The 24649-nt window shown below is 33.0% G+C and overlaps 1 protein-coding gene across 5 annotated transcripts in view; it reads left to right on the top strand.

The window, feature by feature from the left end:
• The first annotated feature begins 298 nt into the window (after positions 1-298).
• The window catches only part of LOC139514674 (serine-rich adhesin for platelets-like), a 39291-nt gene continuing 14940 nt past the window's right edge, over positions 299-24649 (top strand). The window contains exons 1-3 of one of the 5 annotated variants that reach the window (XM_071304165.1): positions 299-703; positions 3464-3591; positions 21389-22955. In XM_071304165.1, the coding sequence (XP_071160266.1) occupies positions 21413-22955 (1543 nt within the window). In that variant the 5' untranslated portion in view covers positions 299-703; positions 3464-3591; positions 21389-21412. Of the gene's footprint in view, positions 704-3463; positions 3592-8746; positions 8941-20899; positions 21062-21388; positions 22956-24649 lie in introns of those variants that run through there. The other 4 variants (XM_071304146.1, XM_071304155.1, XM_071304175.1 and 1 more) reach the window with 4 other exon arrangements.

The following is a 24649-nucleotide window of genomic DNA, read 5'->3' on the forward strand; positions in this document are numbered from 1 at the left end:
TAGCAAGGATTATAAAACACAATAACAATTAATTTTGTCACAATAGAATGGTGCAGGATGTTTAAAGCGACAGGAAGACCTACAAAACCAGGAAAAACACCTCTAAATTACAGTAAAGAGGCATAACACCATAAGCTAGATACAGCGTTTCATCAATTGAACATTTTGCCAGGAGAGGAGCAATTCGTACTTAAACGCCGTTTCGAAAATAAAATTCCTGAACGTGAGGACACCACAATACTATAGTTATATGAACTTGTTCACACAAGGATTATAAAACACAATTACGTCCAAGACCCGTGGACTCTTCCTCCTCAATACAGTGACCAACCAACTGGATCTGTTCCTGATCATAACCCGTTCATACCTTCAAGTGTCTCAACTCCAACCAAGCCATTACAACCAACACGGTTGGTTCGACCCAAAATTCCACAAGCCTTCCTGACGCATTCTACAGGGACATCAACACCTGGACCAGTGCAACAACCGTATCCCGGAACTCCATTACTGGTAAATAAACTTTCATTGCCTGCTTTACAGACGCCGTCCCATTTTTCTTCAAACACGGCACCAGCAGCCATAGCAATTGTGACAGCAGCCACTACAGTGCCATCTTCCTCTGCATCTTCAATACCAATTTCAACGACCTCTGCACCACCACCAGCAACAACAACATCCACCGCTTCAGCAGCTATTTCAGCAGGTAGGACATCAATACCACCTATGAACATTTTTAACATGTCTTCTTCTTTAAAGATTGCAAAATTCAAGGATGATAATTCTAAAAACCCTGAAACTTGGCTGAACACTTTTAAACAATACTGTTCTTTTTATGATTTAACTAAGCAAAAGAGTGCAGAGTCATTCCCCTTCCATTAATTTGGAAGACCATGACAGAATTTGTTATGACACAGTTTCGGCCACAAAAAAATCTAATTTTGATGAATTTATCTCTGTTTTTAAAGAGAGATTTTGTTTTTAAAGAGAGATTTAAAGACAAACAACATCTGTTGGATCTGACAATATTACAAACTCACCAAGGAAGGACTGTAGCAAGGATTATAAAACACAATAACAATTGTCACAATATAAGTGTTCTTTGCATAGAAAATAATTGCGTTTATTATATAACGTATATACATGTATGTGTATATAAAGAATATCAGTACTTATTAATATATTCCATCCAGTGTAATGTCAAGGAGAGTGATGCAATGAAATTGTTATTTCTAATACTGCAGATGTAACGGGGTTCTTCGTTGGCACTGGTTTCATAAAACACAATATCGTATAATATTATATCGTATCTTATACATGTTGGTTTTTTTCAGATAAACAAGTTCATATAACTATAATTACTTGCTTAGACAGCAACAGGTCAATTCGCTATATTCATGATATTCGTTCTCTACTTTCTCGCATGTCAACAATCTAGAACTGTTATCTTCCTTCTAGCGCATCGAATACCTCGTCGATATGCTACTGTTGGGCAGTGAGCCAGGATCCATGCAGGCTGCATCCTTCTCACACATCAATATATCATTCACCTCTCCATGCTCTTGACTACACAACTTTGGAACAGAAAATACACAAACAAGTTACACAAGGAACAAACAAAGCTACATGGCTTGCAATAAAAATTGAAGGCGGTAAAACAGCTGAATCATACATTATGTAACGGTCAATCAGACTGTCGGCTAGCCTAAAGTTCATCAAAACAATTAACCTAAAACTATTCAACAACAGTGAACCTATAACAACTATAACCTTATCAACTGACAGGCTATCGTCAATCAAAAAACTTAATTACAGATAAAGATAAAATCTATAAAATTACGGTTCCATGACAATTTCTACTAAACTGAATAAGAAAAAGTGTGAACATGTTAGTTCGTAGCGTCAAATGCAATGGCCCTCTACAACTCAGGCGCAAATACAATTTCAAGTTGTATGGTCATTTCCTAAAAAATGTACAAAATATAATTTCTACTTTTTAAACTTTTATTTATTAAATATCTGAAAGTGAAATTTTTGTTTATAAATATTCTTTTTATATTAACTTAGGGACTGCTCATATGTAACCTGAAGAGCGGAAATAACAGGATTTAAAAGATTGGGGGAATGGAAAGGGGGAATTCAATTTTTCAATACTTCAGAGAAGGCATCGAAAAAAATAATTGCTTCATTTTTGCAATTCTATATTTCAAACATTATAAGCGTCTTACACTTGATTTTGATGTCATATACATATAACAATTGTTTCACATTATTTTTGCAAACCTCATCTCAATGTGAAATGTTTTGTTTGTCTTGGTCATGCTGCTGCCATCTTCTGTGGCGTTTGTAATATGTCTTAACGGAAAGTTTCCTCAATGCCCGGAGGATACGGAATCGGGACAATCCAAAACCAACTTTTCATTTTACAATAATAAAAAAAAAAGGAGAAGAAAATATAATTTAAGAGAGAAACTTCAAATTAAAACAATCATTTATTGTTGTCGTCTTGCTCCGCTCGTCTATAGTCTTTCCAAAAAAAATACGTTTCAACATGAAATTCCAGGAAATATTTTTTTCTCAAATTGATCTAATTAAACAGTACTAACTCTTATTAAAAAAATCAAGCTATAGGTATAATGTGCTGAAATTAAAAGAATGTGACTGTGGAAAATGTCAATGAGACCATAACAAGATTATCTAAATAAAGTTCCCTGTAGTCACAAACTGCGGTACCTCACTTGAAGATGTATTTCCAATACTGATGTTCTATTTTACTGAATAATAATATAAATAATATACATGGTATTTTAGTTGAAAGAAAGTATTTAAACTTGTTGGGCCAGGGGTGAAAGTTTCAGGTCTTTGCCGATGAAGCGGGTATGAGCTTTCTTGAATTTATTTGCCTCCTTCAAGGTGGGAACATGTTTCCTACCATCCCTCCTCCCCCCCCCCAAAAAAAAAATTGATGATTACCAATCCCATAGATTTCCTCTTCTTTATTCGTTCTTGCGCTTATCCGTTAAATCTAACAAGTAACTATTAAATGGAAATAAGAGAAGAGAAAACGACTGTTATTGTTCGATTGATGGTGGCTAATCCTGTGATTTATGCATATGAACAAGTCGGAAAACAGTTGGATATTTTAATTGTTTAAAGATGTCTTACATCGACATATTTCTAGGTCGAAATTAACACTAAACGGAGAAAAATTAGTGGACAAGTATTGTAATTTCTGTGGATCAACAGATAAAATATATTGCATTAATTACTTGGATATATTCATTATAAACAGAATTATACACTCTCTTATTATATTATTTGCACAATAGGTGTGTGACTTTTTCACGCGGAAAAATTTAATTACCTGAATGTGTGTACACTGTAATTACACTAGAGAAATAATGCAATTACAGTAATTTCATTTAAGTTGTCACCTTTGACACTTTATATCTCAATGCAATTATAGATATCGAGTAATTGGTGCCAATCAAGACTTAAATTATGCAAATATCCCGAGGTCATTTCCATGGTAACAAGTGATGCTGTACCGCGTGTAGAATATCATTTATCATCAAGGTGTACAAGAAGTTAGAGGTAAGTTATTTTTGTTTGATCTACAAACACGAATACACAAGGGTGGGGTGATAGGTTAATAAATTAATAAACAAATATTTTTTGTAGTTTTCAGCAAGCGAAATGTATAGAATACAAATATAGATCTGTATAGCGCTGCACAAAACATGATGAATAAGATTTTATCAGTAAAAATTTAGTTTTGAACAATTTAAGATAATAACGAATGCATTAGTTAAATTTTGTTATTTTACTAAATACATTAATGATTGCACATTTTATTTTTTTATTTTTTATCTTTATTAATTTAATAATTCTATACTTTAATTTGCACTGTTAGCTTCACTATGAGTGTACATAGGAAGTACGATAGTTTTAAAATTATATATATATGTACATGTATTTAAAAAGAAGGTTGTAACATCATAATAAAACCACAATTGACAAAATAATAACATGTATATTTACACATTTAGATCTGATATTTAGTGGAATTTTATGTTTGTCACATGAAAACGTGTGTAATGTATTGCTTTTACACGTGTTGCAATATACACACTTCTAACGTCCGGTTGGTACATGTACTTGTATGGATTTTATACATATTCAACAGATTTAAGGACTTGTTTGTACCTGAAGATAAAGCTGTTACTAAGATGTAACAGAGCGACACACTGATTTATTTAAAGATATGAAAATATTACTCAGTTGTCTGTTTTTCAACAACAAAAAGTGACATATATATTGATTCTGAAAGGAATATAAAGGAAGGTCGTTAAAAATTTATTTGGAAAAATAAACATGTAACATGTGTTTCGGTTTGTTATTCATCAAATTTTTTTATAGAATTTCTTCTATTTTATCAGAATATTTTATATAGATAATTTATAGAAATATGGCCTTTAATTTGTCCGACAAAGAACATGAGAAATAATGCGAAGGACACTTTACATAGAACACCTTTAGGTGGCATTTTTCTTCTCTCTCTCGGGGACAAAAAAATAAAACTTAAAATCAAAAACTCACTTTTTCAATAGCATACAGCATATACAGGAACAAGATTGCAAAGTAAACTATAATTGTATTTGTCCATACTAAATTTACTTTAGAAACCAACTATTTTTTATCACATCCCTTTTTTGCTCCTGAAACAAAACTAACATATTTAAAGAAATCAAACCATTTTTTTTTTAGTCTCGATTACCCAGACGCATATTTAAATATAGCGTCTGGGGTGATTAACCAGACTGGTCAAAAATTTATAGGGGGCGTAACAAATAGTAATTAAATATAGAACATATCTATAAATAGATTTTCCGTTATCCCCAATATAATTTAAATAAAAAAAGCAACAGTCAACAGTGTAGTAGTAAATGTACATGACATTCCTGTAGCTCACTCTGTGTTGGCCAACTTGCTGAATGGGAAATTTTAATATCAACGTGAAGTAAAATAAATAAAACTGCTCACAAACAATTTCACACGTATTCCTGTTCTCAGAGTTCTTGTCTGAAACTGAGTGATGTATAAAGTTTAACATATAATACAGATCTATAGAGTCAAAATTAAGCTTTAATTGGCCGTACTTTATATTCAAATTTCGGATATTTTCATCTTTGATAAAAAGTATTTTATATAAGTTTTACTCTTTTTTTGTCATGGTTTTTATCCAAGACTTGATCATTAACTACTTTTCTAGTTATCGGCCGGTTGTGTCAGCCGTGATTCCCCCGTTACCTGGGTACCGCAGACAGCGACACCCAAACGCCTGCCTCTTTTTATTCTGAGGTTTAGTTACGGCCCTATGTAAATACTTCAGCACTCGTCATAGGCGGATCCACCCCACCCCCATTTTTTTCGTAGGAAAAATGTGGTTGCTTATGTAGGGAAACTCTGTAGCATGAGTGAGCGTAGTTCCCCTCCCTAATAACAAGTTCTGGATCCGCCACTGTTCGTGTATAGAGGATACCACGCTCTCTGCACGCTTAAAAATGTGTCCGTAGGTGGATCGTTATACGGCTTTAATCTATATTTCTGCTTCTATAGAATATTATTATTGCCCTTATTTTTTATTGAGTCATAATTTCTCCAACCTTCCCGAACGGGCTATAAATTAGGACCTCCTTTTTATAATTATTGTTAATTTCTATTCGTCCTGAACATTACCATTATTTACCACAAGACGATGAAAAGGCAACCCAAGATAAAACTATTCTTATATTATTGCATATCTGTCCACTTTATTCTCTTATCTTCATACTATAAAATACCACTATTTTCTATTCTTTGTATTGCATCACATCGTCCTAAACATGCATGAAATATTTGTCACTGGACGTTAAGCAACCAACCATCAGTATATTGTCACCGTTAGTTTATTCTTTATTTTTTTTATCCATTTTTTCCTAGTTTTGTCTCATCATTCTCATTTCTATAAATTCCTGTAATAATTTATGCTGTCCTATTTTTTTTTATATATCTGATGCACTTACCTTACAAAAAGGCACACATCAAATTACGTCTATGTAAAGAAAAACGTCTCATACAAATACTAAGAATGCATTTGGAAATTAGTATGGCGTTCATTAACACTGGACTAGTATATATTTGTTTAGGGGCCAGCTGAAGGACGCCTCCGGGTCGGGAATTTCTCGCTACATTGAAGACCTGTTGGTGACCCTCTGCTGTTGTTTTTTATTTGGTCGGGTTGTTGTCTCTTTGACACATTCCTCATTTCCATTCTCAATTTTATATGTAGAAAACTCCCTTAAAACAAGTATAACTGGCAGTTTAGCGTGATCACACAACGAGCCAACTCAATTTTCATTTACAAAATTAACTGATCTTAAAACTGCAAACGACAGAATAGTCTGAATGTTTCTTAGCTGTTACACCAATAATCGCCTGATCCTTTTGGGAGAAAATTTTTAGGAACCAACCTTCACACAAAACCACTTTGCCAATGTAGCCCGTCTCCATGGAGAAATATAGAACATAACCAGTCAGTCATGAAACTCAATACTCTTTGAATGCATGTTTGAATCATGCACATGGAAAAGATGGAATGGGATTTTTTGGCATAGTAACTTGTAAAAAACATAAAAACTCAGAAGTGTATTTAACTTCTCCAACTCTTATAAATTCCATCATGTATTAGCATGCAATAAAGGACAGCTTAGCAAGAACAATTACCTCTCCTGTGAACCTTTATTATAAAAATAAGGAAATTGGTATCATTGCTATACATGTTGTGACGAGGCAACAACCCAGCAGAGTTCAAATGACATGGATATACGCAAATGTGATCACTGCATGACCTTCAATATTAAGAAACTCCCTACCGTATACAATGTAGTCAACTATAAAAGGGCCTGACATGAAAATGAGATACAATTCAACCGTAAAAACTAACTGTTTAATTGTTCGTATGATTTTTAATTTGTTAATACAAATCTAATTTCCCTAACATATCTCACAACAATGTTTCTTGATATTTGTTTCATTTAATCAATATACGTCTGTGTATTTTTTTTTTCGCTTTGTGGTGGCTGTCAAAATAATGTATACCCAACATTTTTGGTACTGTGATTTATTCATACTGATTGATGCTTCAGTAATTAAAAAATAAATCTTTCAGTTTGAGTCTTGTTCTAATAAAATTGAAGCATGTTTATGATACAATCAAAATCCTGAATATTACATTTTTGTTTTAATTCTTCACATTTTACACATAAAATCTGTGTCCATAAATCATCATTGTTTGTCTACAAAAGAAAGTAAATTATATCAAAATCATATCAAATTTTAGTCACCAGCATAGCATATATATGAAAAACAAATTGTTTAAAAAACCCATAATAGAATTATGAACTATTGTCCTGGTGCAAGCTAAATCCCGCTTTAGGGTGCAAGATTATCTTGCTTTGTTAAAGACCCGACCCATTGGGCTGTTTACTGCTCTTTTGGTCGGGTTGCCCAGTGTCTCTTTGACACATTCCCTGTTTGTATGCTTTATCCAAACCATGCATGGATTTTTCTCATTGTTGAAGGCCACTCACATCCAAATAATTTGAACTTGGGTGGATATTTCTCATTTGTGTAATGCTGAGATTTTAGTAATTTTATCTTCACTTGTTGTTTTAGTTTACATGATAAACTCTTAATCATGATAATGGGTTAACTGGTTGCTGTCGCAGTCATTGACACCTCTTTTCATTGATGCTGAAAATATTGTTTAACTATCTTTTGTTTTGCAGAAAATCGAATGTATAAATCATTTTGACCGTTTAGTGTACTATGTAAAAAATGGCATCTTCTAGAAACACTTTGATTGTTTGTCTTTGAATGAGTAAAACATTGTGTATCTCTCCGCCCCCCTTTTTTTTTACACATATCAAGATGCAGGCTCCCTTATTTAGATAGATACAACAAACTTATCTCGGATGAAGGTGATATTTCGAAGTCATAGCAGTTTTACATCAAGTATTCATAAAGTTAACGATACTACACGTAAAAATGTATTTATATCGTATACGACTGTTCGAGTGGTCCCAGCAATTATAAACGGTTCGTTTTCGTTGCACGGACATGCATGAAAGAATATATTAAAACTACTCGGTGTATCAGGTTGCATTGCAATTTATGTTACAGTGTGTGTTGTTATAACATCTTACCAAGGTTGGATGACATCATGTCGGCTGGTTTTGCCTTCGCGTCCATGCCCATGTACGCCATGCTGTATGGTGTTTTCCATAAATTGTATGTCGTCATAAAAATATATAAATAGCTTTAAACAACAATCGGTACACTCGGGCTTTTCAATAATATTATCGTAATGTCATTTCTTCCGAAGTCAATAACCAACTTCTTGGTTATTCGTCTTGGACATTATCTTTGACAACAAGCTAAAAAAGTCGATACTATTCCGAATGTCATAAATTACCATTTTTATATCACTTGTCATCCAGACGCTCTACTTTGAAAAATAAAGCGGCTGGATGATCGAGACTATTTTTTTTTATGAAAAAAATAACGTGACCGCCCGCCCCAAAATACCCATAAAAAAACAATGGTCATTGCCATAACCAACTTGAATACACGAATTGGTAAGTTATTTTATTTCTGATTTGTTACCAATCAAATTTAGATACACTCTCAATTTATTTCTTTACGCTTGAAAATACACTCACTGACATGTAAATATTGAGTCGAGTCGACCTTCATCGTTGCACGTGAAAAGTAAGACAGGAAAGACACACACTGTGAAACAGCAAATAAATGGATCAGATGAAAGATAAATTTACAGTAATAAATGCTAAGTATAACAGACGTAACGAATATCGGTTGGTTAGACGAATTTTACAATAACGGGTAAATTAATTTTGTATCGTGTTGCCCAGTATACTAGTTTCGTTTCCTACATCGTACTAATACAAACATGACAAATGCGGTATACACAATGTCGAATTCGACTTGGATGTAGAATTCGAGTTGGATTTCATTTATACATTTGTTGCATATCAAATATGCACAGAATTTCTGCATGCCGCTTATCCTATTCCTAACCGTGGTGGTCGGACCTAGGATTTTAATTTTAGAAAGGATTTTTGACGTCCAGTGGCAAATTTATTTGCACATTCATTAATGTTATATGCATATTTACCTATATTTAGAAAGGTATAAAGCATAAAAGGGAATAGGAAAAAAAGAAGAAAACTACCTAAATATATGAAGTGGGCTTTTTTCCGTCTCCCCTCCTCTTTAATTGACTTAGATCACCCTATACAAATCGAAAAACCGTTAGCTTTGTCATATTTAGTTTCTTTGCAATTCTAACTTACTACTTACAATTTTCTGAAAGACATAACTTTATGAATACAAAAAGGGACCATAAAATTAATGAAAATAAAATTAGGTTCATCATAATGAATAGTTGAATTGAAATGATGACCATTTACTCTTCTCCTCTAAGGGAGCTACCATTTGAAATTTATGGGGTGGCTAGGATGAAATTTGAAACAAAATAGGCAGGACACGAGTTTTGAGTTAAAAAAAAAAGGCAGGATGAGACACTTGCAAAAAAAAAAGTCAGGACGACAATTTATGTAAAAAAAAGTCAGGATAAACTAAAAAAAAATGCAGGACCGAACAGAGTGAAAAATAAAAAAGCAGGACAGAGATTACAGCTAAAAAAAAATGCAGGACAAAATTTTTCATCCTAGCCCCCCCCCCCCCCCCCCAAAAAAAAAAAATCAAATGGTAGCTTCCTCAAACTACTGAAACAAAGGTAAAACTTGTCCACACTCAGCATTTGAGTATCTAGTTTTAATCAAATGTGTCCGATGAGGCGAATAATCGCGATGACCCCCTGCCTATCAACATAGCTGCCATGACGAAAACATAATCCGAGATAAAGAAAATCTGACAGTGGCAGATATGTTCAAAATTTTGAGAACTACCATCTGTCAAGACTGTCACACTACTTCTTATAGGATTTATCGCCCTTACATGACAAAGTTTACTAAAAAAAATTATCTTTCGCCTAATATCATCAAAATCATAATTAATATTATAGAAAAAAACAAAAATACATACTCAGCAAGACCTGGCAGATCTACCGAGTACAAATAAGTCAAACATGGCGTAACCATTGTCAGGTGACTCCTTATTTGAGTTATAACTCTTTGATGAGGATTGTTCGCCAATGTTTAGTGCTTTTTCCTCTGTTTGTCTTGGAAAACAATAAAACATAGATAGACTCTTATAAAAGCCAAGATTACAAATAAATCAATGACCGAATTTGTTAGTTAACTCAGCAGTCTTATCGCAGTTATCGTTTTTATACTACCGCAAACGCATTCAGTTTCCGGACAATAACTTTAGTTTTAGCGAATGGATCTTTGTAAATTTTCACCAGAAGGTTCAATACCACTAAAGGAAGGTAGGGATTGATTTTGGGGGTTATGGTCCCAACAGTTTTGGAAATGGGGGCCAAAAAGGGGGCCCAAAACAAGCATTTTTGTAGTTTTCAAACAATAACTTGTGTTTAAGTGTATGAATCGGTCTAAAATTATACCACAAGTTTTCATACTATGAAGGGATAGTTGGTATTAATATTGAGGGTTAAAGTCCCGATAGTTTAGGAATTTCGGCCAAAAAAGGGGGCCCAAAACAAGCATTTTTGTAGTTTTCAAACAATAACTTGTGTTTAAGTGTATGAATCGGTCTAAAATTATACCACAAGTTTTCATACTATGAAGGGATAGTTGGTTTTAATATTGAGGGTTAAAGTCCCGATAGTTTAGGAATTGCGGCCAAAAAGGGGGCCCAAAATAAGCATTTTTTGTAGTTTTCAAACAATAACTTGTGTTTAAGAGTATGAATCTATCTGGAATTATACCACGAGTTTCTATACCATGAAGGAATAATGTAGTATGGACTTTAGGGTGTTATGGCTCAAAATGTTCTGGAATTAGGGGCAAAAAAAGGGGAAAAACTATTATTTCTGGTCAATTGACAATTTAGACAATTTAAAAGGAGTGTATATTAAATGATATGTTTAGAAGAAGATGAACCGAGGAAGATGTTAGTACATAAATTTAAAATGTTAAATAAACAAAAACAACGATTCTCTTTCTAATCTTTAACCCCTTCCCCCGACCCCAAATTTAAATTCGATACCCAAATAGTCCCTTTATATAGGGATAAATATGCCAAAAAATTGTAATGAATTTCATTGAGTCTAAAACTTATTTAACTCTAACAATAAAAACTGGGCGCCACGAAATAGCCGAAATATGGCGCTTAAAAGTGACGTTAAAACGCCATAATCGATCCATTATTCAGATTATAGCACAGTAAGAACAAAGAAATTTTACCCATGTCATGTGTTAACATGTACAATTCACAAATTATATAAATTGACTTAACCGTGGATTGACTCTATATTAGAGTGATTGTCCTTAAATGACGATGTGGTTATAATAATGATGAGAACAATAAAAGTGGGAAACTGCAAACATTTATAAATCTGAAGCGGTTTTGTCTATGTACAAGTATAGATTACGATATAGAAATTATAAAAGATCGGAAGGAACCGTGTAGTAGCAAATAATGACAAGATTAGGTTTCCAAATTGAAAATAAGGTCAACCGTGACAACGATCGACTCCTCGTATCTGTATGTGACTGTGAGAGTCTGGCTTGTTGATGTTTACTTTACGTCCACTGGCAAATATTTCATGCATATTCTGCACGAAGGGTTATGATGAGGTCAACAGAATAGAAAATAATGGGGTTAATCTATAATAATTGAGGGCTGGAGGGGGGGATAGATAGCAGGGGGAAACAATCTCCCATACAGACAGAGTTATCGTCCTTTCCTAACTCTGTCTGTATGGGAGATTGAGGGGGAAATGACAAAAGAGTTATTTCCCTTTGCAAAATGGTTTTGTTCTTTTCAAATCTCAAACTTTTCATCAAGTTTATGAAACTGTACACAATGCTTATAAGTAAGAATTTATGTAGCTTCAATTTTACTTTCCTTAAGTAGTGCAAGCGGAAACATCATGGACTCATTCCCAATTTATTTTGTTTGTTCGATTATCTTTAAAACTATCATGCAGTTCACACTAAGAGACCGACAGTGAAATGGCTGTTTAGCCAGTGAAGGTCGTTAACAACTTTCACCGTCATCAAAATTAAGAGAAAAACCGAAAGCAGCAAAACATGCTCAAGAAGACTAACAAGAAAATGGAGTCATTGAATTCGTCCGAATTATCTACTGTATATAAGACTCCAAGTGAACTATTACAATCTAATTAAAATTAAATTTCTCACTCGCTCATTTTTTAATGCTTGGTCGCTGCGTGGGAACAGCGACACAAGCATTAAAAAATGAGCGAGTGAGAGATTAATTTTAATTAGATTGGAACTATTATAACACGTTATTGGATGATATTACAATCCACGTGAATGGTATATAGATTGTTGGTATATTGTGAAGTTAGCCATTGTGTTGATTTCCGACAGACTCTCAACACAGACGAACTACATCTGTGAGAGCTGGTTCTGGGCTTTACATGATGGGGGGAAACTAGCTGCATGTGACAATTTCTAGGATGGTACATGGCATTGCTGCCGATATAGAGGCAGGCCGGGATCGACTGACACCTATAGAATATCAAGACACTCTCTAATTAAATTTAATAAAGAAAACATCAAAATAAATACAATATAATACAATACAATATATTGAAGTCAAAATAAGTTGAAAACAATGATAAAATACTGCAAACAATTCAAGTTAAATACCAAATAAAAACAATAGTAATTACTGTTAAAATAAACCTGAATTAAGATATTAGTTACTTATAAACTTTTTCAAAATAAAATTAAAAGAAAAATAATTTTAAATCTAAATTATTTTCAAAACCAAGAGACTCACCTAGAATATCAAGAAACTCGCTATTAATATCATAGCGGCTTGATCAGTTTATATAATAAGTTTTGAATGTCCTAGTAACCCTAAACTGACTGTAACAAATAAAAGAATTTTGCTGACGTAGGTTGACCGTTGTCCGAACTTTTAAGATGTTTTATTTAAACTTTGCTAAACATATAACTAGAGGCGGATTGAAAGGGGGCAGGGGGCCCGCCGCCCCCCCCCCCCCATTTTTTTTGGGAAAAAAATTGGTTGCTTATATAGGAAATCATTGAAGCGTGACTGGAGCGGCCCCCTCTTAGGTCAGTCAGTGGGCCCCCCACTTATGTAAATTTCTGGATCCCCCACTGATAACCGGGGGTCCGTTTGGCAACTGCTGAAGTTTTATTGCACAGACAAGTTCAATAGTTTATTAAAGTGCTTATTTGACATATTTGAAATATCCTACGCTTTGAAAATGTATAGAACAGTTAAACAATAATTTTATATAAAATAGTTTACAGATTAGAACTTACAAACATTAACTAACAAACTATATGAAATCAAATAAACTGCATTTTTCTATTACAATAGAACTTTTTTTTATAATGTTCTGTGAATGGATCAGGATATTAAACTCCGACGAGTGGTCCAGGATTTAACATATCCGAGTTGACGTGAATTGGAATCTATACATATCAAAGTTCTTCTAGTAGATGTGCATCAAAATACTTCTCTGAATCTGGAGAATTTAAAAAAAATCACTGTGTAGATCTGGATGAAAGTTCTCCGCGTATATCTTGAGGAAACTTTGTTACAATCTGCGAATTAAACGTACAAACATAGTGGTCAAATCAGAAATGTTTATATAAATACATACTAGCAATTAGTTCATTTTTGTCAATGTCGATAAAACTAACTTATAGAGCTGATACTGTCATTGATGGTTGTATGACTGTAACGAAAGCATTCAATGCGATGTGACAATTCAGGATGAGAAAAGACAATTAATTTATAGGACGTATCCAAGACAAAGCTAGCTAAAATATCACAGTATAAACTTGTCTCCGTTTTTTTGTTGCTTACAATACTTGGAAAGCAGCTACAAATTATTCCAACAACAGACATCAAGGCTGGGATTGAGTTTGAGAGTAATTGCCGCACACGTCCATGAATTAGTGACAAAAAACAAGCATTTTTCCGACAATAATTTGTGTTTGATATATATATAAAAAAAAAGATGTAGTATAATTGCCAATGAGACAACTCACCACAAGAGCTCATCTGACACAGAAATAGGTTCTGTTCGGACATCAACAATGAGCGAGCAAAGCCGCTACCGTATAGTCAGCTATAAAAGGCCCCGAAATGACAAATGTAAAACAATTCAAACGAGAAAACTAACGGCTTAGTTTATGTACAAAAATGAACGAAAAACAAATATGTAAAACATCAAAAGACAACCACCGAATAACAGTCTCCTAACTTAGGACACAAACATACAGAATGTGGAGGTGTTTAACATGTTAGGACACAAACATACAGAATGTGGAGGGGTTAAACATGTTAGTGGGATGCCAGCCATCCCCTAACCTGGGACAGTGGTGTAACATAAAAACATAGAACGAACTATAGAAATCAATTGAAAAAGGATGGATACAAATATGAATACTACACAAAGTAATGATCTCTCTTAAATTGTACTACAAGGTTCCATACCACAAAGGGAAGGCTGGGATACAGTTTTTTGGGGTACCAGGGGGCGGGGGTCAAAAAGTTTGGGTGGATTTTTTTTTCTTTATAATATTTTGAATTTTAAATAATTGCACTGTTTTGCGCATTTAGCAAGAAATCTTCAATTGTACAGTATTGCGCAATAGGAAGAAATCTCCAATTGCACAGTATTGCGCAATAGCAAAAAATCTTCAATTGCACAGTATTGCGCAATAGCTAGAAATCTTCAGTTGTACAATATTGCGCAACAACACAGTATCGCACAACATCAAGAAATCTTCAATTGCCACACAGTATTGCACAATAGCAAGATATCTTCATTTGAACAATATTGCGCAATAGCAAAGAAAACGTTATTTGCACAATAGCAAGAAATATTCAATTGCACAGTTTTGCGCATTAGCAAGAAAAGTTAATTGCACAGAATTGCGCAATAGCAAGACTCTTCAATTGCACAGTATTAGGCAGCCAGTGGGCCCCAACTTATGAAAATTTCTAGATCCGCCACTGACTAGTTCCTGTGATATTTTTGCCAGTTTATAACAATTTATAGCCGTGTGAAAGTCCAGTTTTATTATTTCTTTTTTAAATACTTAAATAAAAGATGCTTATTTCACTTAGCATATTATAAAGCTTTTCTATATATCTTTATTCTCATAAACCAAAATCCATGGTACAGAGATATAAACAATAATATAACATATAGTCAGAATAAATACAAATGTATGATCTACAACTGGAAAAATATTTCCAGCTACATGTAATATAAAAAACGCATTATGCATGTATACAATATTATATAAAAAAAGTTATTAAACAATGTTTCCCCCAAGAGTCCAGCTGTTTATTAATCAGTCTGATAAATTTGCACAAATGATTCAACATACTGATGTTTCTAGTATTCATCAAATCATGAAATTTCAATATGTTTGGTCTATTTAGATAATATGGTTTCAAAAACTTTTCTCTATCATGATTAAATTTCGAACATTTAAAAATATAGTGGAATTCATCCCCAATATCTCCTGAATTACATAGTTTACAATTTCGATTTTCTCTAGGTACATTTTTCCACCTTCCAGTTTCAATAGGAAGTTTATGACTGAGTATCCTGAATCTACAAAAAGTAATAATATTTTTATCATCTAGGATCTTAAAATAGTTTTCTCTTTCAGCATTATCTTTGAATAGACGATAATTAATAGCTTTTGGCGATTCTAATAATATAGAGTGCCAATTTTGTTTGAATTGGTCTACAACACTAACTTTAACCTTATGATATAACCATGTATTACTAACAAAGTACTGTGCATTCCAAACATATGACAGTCCACAACTATCTAGAATAGATTTTATATTATTAATCCATGGAATGTTCATCCCATACTTTTTATATGCATATTTATACAAAATAACAGGAAGTTTTTCTTGCTTTCCACACATAAGTTTCGACCAGTAATTTAAAATCCGCAATTTGATATCAATTTCCAAAGGATATCTTCCAAGTTCTCCATAAATCATGAAATCTGGCGTTGACTTCTTTACATTTAACAAAATTTTACAGAATTTAAGGTGGACCCTTTCAATAACAGAATTATTGCCGACTCCCCAAACTTCACTTCCATGCAATAAAATAGGCTTGACAATTTTATCGAAAAGATCGAGTTGGCATTCTATAGATAAATTATGTTTTCGACCTTTTCGGATAACATCGTACATAGCGTGTGTGGCTTTTTCTGTTTGTGCCTTTTTTGCCTTAGAAAAACTTCCTGTTCTAGAAAAAATAACACCAAGGTACGTAAACTCATTTACAATTTCTAAAACAGTATTATTATATTTAAATTCTAAATTTGATAATGGTCTACCTTTTGAAAAATCTACAATTTTGCTTTTATTTACATTAACCTTCAATTTCCAAAGTTCACAATAGTTATACAAAGAGTCAAGCTGCTTTTGTAAGTCATTTTTTGACTCTGCCAAAAGAGCTGTGTCATCTGCATACAGAATCAGAAACAATTTTAAATAGTAGTCTAGTTCAATTTCTATATCATCGGATACTGTTTTTAACCCTTCTACATCTTGTTCTTTTAAAAAATGTTCAAGATCATTAATATACAGAGAAAATAATAAAGGTGAGAGGCTTTCACCTTGACGTACACCGACATTACAAGGAAAATACTCTGAAAATACACTACCATCAAAAATTCTAGATTTAATATTACTATACATATTTACAATGATATCATACATTTTTCCACTGATAAAATTCTCCAGAAGTTTTTGCCATAAACCAGATCGCCAAACTGTGTCAAAGGCTTTTGCAAAGTCTATAAAAGCACAAAAAAGTTTTTTCTTTCGCATCTTCAATAGTTCAAAAAGAATATGTAGGACAAAAATACTATCTATGGTTGAATAGCCTTTTCTAAATCCTGATTGATTTTCATTTAACAATAAGTAATTTTCCAAAAAAGTGGATAGTCTTGAATTTAGAACTGAGGTAAATAGCTTTCCCATGCAGCTAAGAATTGTGATAGGTCTATAATTTTCTGGTTTTTTTGTATCACCTTTATTTTTATAAAAAGGAATAATGTTACCAACTAACCATGCTTCTGGAATTTTACCGGAATCGAAAACAATATTAAAAAATTGAACATAAATAGGCATAAAAATATGGCATGTGCTTTTAATATATTCGTTAATAATTTTGTCATCTCCACAAGCCTTTCCATTTTTTAAATCTTTAATACAGTTAAATATTTCTTTTTCTGTTATGATACTATTAAGACTACTTGAGACTTTTTTCAGTGAAAATGGTATATCTGGACTCCAAACCGTATCACAAAAAACTCTTGAACACCTAAATACGTTTTTGTTGTTATTTATACTATTGTATGCTGATGATACAATAATTTTAGCTGAATCAGCAGCAGCATTGCAAAAGTGTTTAGATGTATTTGAACAATATTGTAATATATGGAAACTATCAGTAAATGTTGAAAAAACTAAAGTGATGGTATTCTCTAAAAGAAAGTACGCATTGATTGATAATTTTAAACTATATGGTTCAATTATTGAAAGAGTGGAGTCGTACCCGTATCTTGGTTTGCTTTTAAACCAAAACGGGAAATTTGTAATAACAAAAAAGAAGTTAGCAGAACAAGGACAGAAAGCACTTTATGCTCTATATAGAAAGATTAGGAATATATCTATTCCAGTAGATCTACAGCTTAAGCTATTTGATTCTTTAATTGATCCTATACTTTTATACGGGAGCGAAATTTGGGGATATGAAAAATTAGACATATTGGAAACGGTGCACTTGCAATTCCTAAAGAAGGTGCTCTCTGTCCGAAGATCAACGCCAAACTTCATGGTGTACGGCGAAACAGGTAGATATCCACTAGACATACATGTAAAATTACGTATACTTAATTTTTGGGTAAAATTACTCTCGAATGATTCTAAACTGTCTAGTATTATGTACAAGTTATTGTATGAAATGATTTGTTCAGGAAATATGCAATCAAAATGGTTATTAAATGTGAAATCTATACTTAATGATGTTGGCTTATCGTTTGTATGGGATAGCCAAGAAGTTCTTAGTAAAAATAGTATAAATTAAACTGTCAATTGTTCTTGAACAATTGAGAGGTCTTTCCTTTTGTAATGTAAAATACATGTTCTTATAGATGTAGAATGTATTGAAAAGGTCAAGGTCAACCGTACAAAGCTTGAAAACACACTTAAAATCCATTATATGAGGTTAAAAACACTAAATTCGCTATCTGGGACATGACCTTGACCTTTGACCTTTTGACCTTTGTCAAGGTCATTAGTCCCCAATGTCATTGCAAAAGACCCCATGGGTCTAGGACCTTTGGTTATATAGTAAAAGCTGATTTTGTCTTTTCAGAAACCTAAAACAGGGGTTATGCCCCTTATTAAAAGGTCAAATCTCTTTGGTCAAAATGTAACAAAGTTGCGCCGTAATGACCCAAACATTTTCCACTATTTAAAACTTCTGTAAGTATAATGGTTTCTGAGATTATCCCATAACAAGGTGTTAGGTCAAAGGTCAAGGTCAACATACAAATTTGACCTTGAGGTATTTTTCAAAGATACATGAATTGATGATGATTGGTGAAGATCCTAGGTGTCTACGACTTACGGTTTCTGAGTTTTGGTGGCCAACCGACACCGGTTAATTTTCATAGGGGCATAACCCTACCAATGAGTCGTTGAATCTTTTCGATCCAAATGTAATGAAGAACCGGGGTCTGGTCCTGAACAAATTTCACCCTTTGTTTTTTGTCTACCTATTACGGTTACGGTGTTGGAACGATAACAAGGTTTTTGGGTTTCGGAGGGATTACTCCGAACCGACAAAATATTTCGACTCACAGGGTGAGTTCCAGAAAGGTATTCATGACACCTATACAAAGTGTGAATATGAAAGCAACACGTCTTACGGTTAACGCGGCTAAATTTGTCAAAGTTTAACGGAAGAATAATAATAATAAACAAAAGAAATACAGTAAGGTCTTTCCCTTTTGTAAAAGGAAAGACCTTAAATATTATGTTAAACAAATCTGACAAGACCAATTTATACAAAAATGGCACAGTATGGCTGAAAGTGCCTCAAGAGGGGAACTTTATTTATCATTTAAAAGGGATTTCTGTCTTGAAGGCTACTTGATGAAACTAAATAAACAACGCAGAGTACACTTGAGTAAACTGCGATGTTCAAATTTAAAATTCCCTATAGAAGCCGGAAGATGGTTAAATATACCTCGTGAGGACAGAATATGCACATTATGTGACATGGGTGTAATAGGAAATGAATTTCATTATCTGCTAGTATGTTGTAACCCTAATATTGAAAGAATTAGAAAAATACATATACCAAGATACTATTTTTTTAACCCAACTGAGGACAAGCTATTTGGTTTGCTATACTATTGTAATATAAAAGTGCTCAATAATGTTGCATTATTTTTGCAAAAAATCATGAAGTATTTTTGATAAAAGAAACTGTTTAGTACTTACCTAATTCAAGTTGTGTGTTATAATCCAATTAATCATATGATATGATATATATATATATATATATATGTCATGATATGTGTATTTGTTTGGATCGTTTAAATCACGTGTTAAACAACCGTATGTTACGGTGTGTTTGATGACTTATATTAAATTGACCTGTATATATGTTTATTTCAGTTTTGTTCTGTTATTATACCACTTCTGTCAAGCTGTATATTATGTATATCTGCCTCTTGTAACAGTGTAAACTGTCAGAGTGTACAATAAAATCTAATCTAATTAAGAGTTTCATTGAACTGGTTTGGTACTTGCGAAACAGGGATATCGTCGACTGAATCCGACGAATTCAAGTCTTTAAAGAAATCAAAGAGAACATCGATGGAAATTTTTTGACTACGTTTTTCTCTTTTTTCATTTAAAATTTTCCAGAACTCCTTAGAGTTACTGTTTTTTAAATTTTGCATCTTTTTTCTAAAAGTCTTTCTATACTCTTGTATGGAACAATCCATCTGCTTTTTATACTTTCTCTCTGCATCTTTCTTTTGAACTTGATTATCTGTTGTTTTGTTGTTTTTATATCGTCGTTTTGCAATTCGTGAGCACTTTCTTTGCTCCCAGCATTTTTTGTCAAACCATGGTTTGCTTTCCTTTGTGTTCTTTTTAACCTTCGTGTTACCTCTAATAAGAGGATTTTAATTATCTTGACCAGAGGCATATAATACATAAATTGTGGAAACACAAAGATATAATTATCGGATTATCCACGAAGAAAGGTGAAATATCTTACATTCCAAGATTTCTTTGACACAAAAGAATGATTAAGTTTTAATGTCAGTTTATTACAAAGCTCCAATAAAATCCTATTCATAACGAATTGTTACATAATTTCTTAAGGAGTTTAGATGAATTTAAATATGACCACTTCGACTTATTGACCAAGGAACAATACATTTGACCAGGGGTTTCTGTTTACTTTATGGTAAAGTTTTAACTTTTATAGATTTACAACCTTATTAGTAAATCATGTCGCGGCAAGTCACACTAGTATTATAATACATCTTAAAATCTTTTAAATCATGGTTTAACCTCATACGGAAGATTTTTCTGAAGGAAATCCTTTTACCGAGGAAGATATTATTCGAAAGGAAACGCACCTTGAAAAATATATTTAAAAGGAAGAAATAATAAATGTGTTAAATCTAAGAATAATATTTTGTTATAGTACTAGGATTGCCACTGTTGAGGCTTAAATAGACGAAATACGCATTTGGCGCGGAAAGTTATAAGTCTGGTATGTTTTGATTCTTTTTTTATAATCAACGTTTACAAAATGCTCAACAAAATGAAATACAAACAAAATATATTAAAAATATAATAATTTCTGATTTAACAATTGTATTTGTACGTTTATTTCGCATTTGTAATATTTAACATATACACCTGCAGGGATAAACATTTTAATTATTCCATTCTGTCATTCACACGGCAATTACTGCCTATTTTTAGATGTCCGTTATATAGTGTTATCGTTATTTTATGTTCGCCTTTGGCTTAAGATGACCAGTTCATGTAATATAGCCACCAGGGACATGTTATTTACGGTTCATTTTTATTCCAGCTTTGGTTGAAGACACAAAGAAAGATGTACCAATCAAAAGATCAAAGAAAGCAAGAATATTCTAAATGTAAGAGAATCATAACGAACGACACGAAGCGTTTTAATATGGCGGGAAAGTGCGAGAATAAACATAGTAAAGCAGACGTTATCAGAACTAAAACAGATAAAGTTACAATGAAACGACATCCAGAATGCAAGAAATCAGAAAGTAATAGAGACAAGACAAACAGAGACAAAAGAGATTTAGATAAATGGAAATTAAGTTCTAAGCATTCTCGGAAAAGGTCATTTACAATTATTTCATTGGCGGATATGTGTACGAAAACAATTCTTATGAAGGCATGCTCAAAACCGTATACGGAAATTCTGGTCAATATACAAATTGATAAAACTATTTTACTAAAAGACAATTACTGTCAGGATGCCAAGACAGTCAATGTTAGGGACAGTATTAGTAGCATTGATGATTATTGGTTAAACCGAAAAACTGACACTAACGTCTTATGTCAGAAAACAAAATGGACGGACAAATCAAAAAGTTCGGTTTCGGATATTTCGACACCGAAAAGCTTGACTGTAGATTACAAACGTAAACATTTGAATGAATGTGAAAAATCAACGAAACTAGATAGTCATTCAATTAGTAATGATAAAAAATCTCTCAGGGATACAGAAAGTTTTCACAAGAAATCTCATAAAATGCATAATACCTCGGGCAATAGCAATGTCAGGTCTCAGGAATCTAAAAGCAATTGTGGACGGACTTTACTGAAATCTCAGGAATCAAATAGCAATTGTGGACGGACTCTATTAAAATCCCAGGAATCTAATAGCAATTGTGGACGGACTCTATTAAAATCCCAGGAATTGAATAGCATTTGTGGACGAACTTTGTTAAATTCTCAGGAATCTAATAGCAATTGTGGACGGACTATACTGAAATCTCAAGAGTCCATTAGCAATTTTGGAAGAAATTTACTGAAATCTCAGGAAGTCTTTAATGAGTCTGATCGAAATATTTTTGCCGTGTTAGGCGCAAAAGCACTCGGGGAGGCAGATAAATGGGCGGAAACTACCAAATTTAAAACAGAACCAGTTGATATCTCTTTTGACAATTCGACTTCATTGCCTACATGTAGTAAGTCGTCCGAAAATAAGTCGGAAAAATGGACAGAAAAAATAAAAGTTAAGACTGAATCAATTGATAATTCGTATGGCAATTTAAATTCATTTACAAATCCGTCCATAGATAAATCAAATTTTGAACTCCGTATCGAAACAACTCGGGAACATTGCTCAGTAGGGTCGTCTAGTCCAATACGCCAAACTGCTGAGAAAAATGAAAATGACGTTACTTCTGATTACGAAGGATCGTCGACTGGTCTCCCATCAGAAGACGAAGATATCAAAGAAGAAGCTTTAGAGCCAAAGAAATGCAGTTCTTTGCAGACTGACATACAGCCAGAATTTGATGAAGACCTTCCGATGTTAATCAGTCCTCAAAGAAAAAAGATGAAGTTAGAAGAAAAGACTACGTGTGCACAAAGGAAAACCTCAACAGATAGTTGTAAGTATATAGCTATTGTTAATACGTTTATTAAATATTGTCATATAAGAGTGAGTGTGCCGATTTACTAGCTGCTTTACAGTATGTATGCATTTTTTATACAATTGAATCTTTGCTATTCTATTGGGTATAACCCACACCACGTGGTGTTGACATTATCTTTCATATCGTGTGAAAATCGGTAACCATTTTTAAAGCACTCGCACTATTGATCACTATTGAGGCATAGTAATTTTTGTATCACTATGTGTAGATTGATAGATTTGTATACATCAAACATGTTTATTGTATTTTGTATATCAGTAAATAAATACTTTAGTTTATTTATCATGATTATTATTTTTGAATATAGCATAATTGTTATTTTTGAATATAGCATAATTATTATTTTTGAATATATCATATGTATTTATATTTACTGTATTGAAAGCAGATTTTGTTTCTTTATTGATATGAAAGCAAGTGACGTAATTAAACGTTACACGAGTTAATCCGTTAGTCCAATATGTAGATAAGCTAGGTGACCGACGATTTAAGTTTAAATTCTGTATTTAAGTTGACAACAAATTCTCGGCATACGTAACAACTCATGATAGGTTGCCGATAAAATATCTTTACAAGAAATCGAAAGTTCTATTTATAGGTCAAGCATACATGTTATCCCATGCCGGCACGTTTTTATACTACTGCGTTCGTATATTTGTATAGCGTTGTTGTCGTCGTCGGACAAATTAAAAGCAGTCTAAGGGAGGTAATCCAAACCTTTCAAAGGACAATATTGTGTATGTTTGATTACCTCCCTCACAATGCTTGTAAATTATGTATTAAGAAATAATGATAGTCCTGAGGTGATTAGCTGTCAATTTATTTTTAAAATTTACTATTTAATAAATATTAATTTTAGCCATGACTGTATTTTATTTTATAATTTTTATGATGTATTTAAATGGATAATTATTGTTGCAAACTTCATTAATAGAAATTTGAATTGAGATTATGACTGTATCTTTAGGGACAGAGTTTTTTTTTGGAATAAGGGAAAGGGGGAGGTGAGGGGATAGATAAGACTTTATGAGAGGGACTATTATGTCTCATTTCAGAAATTAAAAGGAAAATTTCTTCAAATACTTTTTTTTTTTGGGGGGGGGGGGGGGGTCAATATTCAACGCCATAGTGTATTCCTCAATTAGAAACAGCATAGTAAATTGCACAAAAACAAAAATTGACTATTAATTCAAATTATATAACCAATTTTAATTTCTTTGACTACAGTTATTCTGTGTCTGAAACCTATTAAGTGTTAAATATTTAATTACAATTTAAATTCAAACCTGTATCAAGCGCGCATATTGTGTCCATGTTGGACATCTGCGATGGTATTCAGCTGCCCTCAGCGAAGCAATTTATTGTGATTTCAAGCCATATAGTTAAAAGGTTTTGATTTTATTCTTTTTTGTATAGCGGCGTTCGCCACATACATACACGGGGAACTAACTTCTATTTATTTCATTTTTAATTCACAGTCATGAAACGACATTCATATGTATTCACTTCGAGTAGAGGAAGAAATATGGAAGGGAGATTGAATTGTCAATTTACGCAAGTCCCAGGAGGAAAATTGAAAACTCTTTGTCATATTGCTCATTATAAACTTCAGTTTGTTCAAGGTGAAAAGATCGTGTACTTCATCCCCG

Source organism: Mytilus edulis, chromosome 1 (genome assembly GCF_963676685.1).
Source record: "Mytilus edulis chromosome 1, xbMytEdul2.2, whole genome shotgun sequence".
NCBI classification, from domain to species: Eukaryota; Metazoa; Mollusca; class Bivalvia; order Mytilida; family Mytilidae; genus Mytilus; species Mytilus edulis.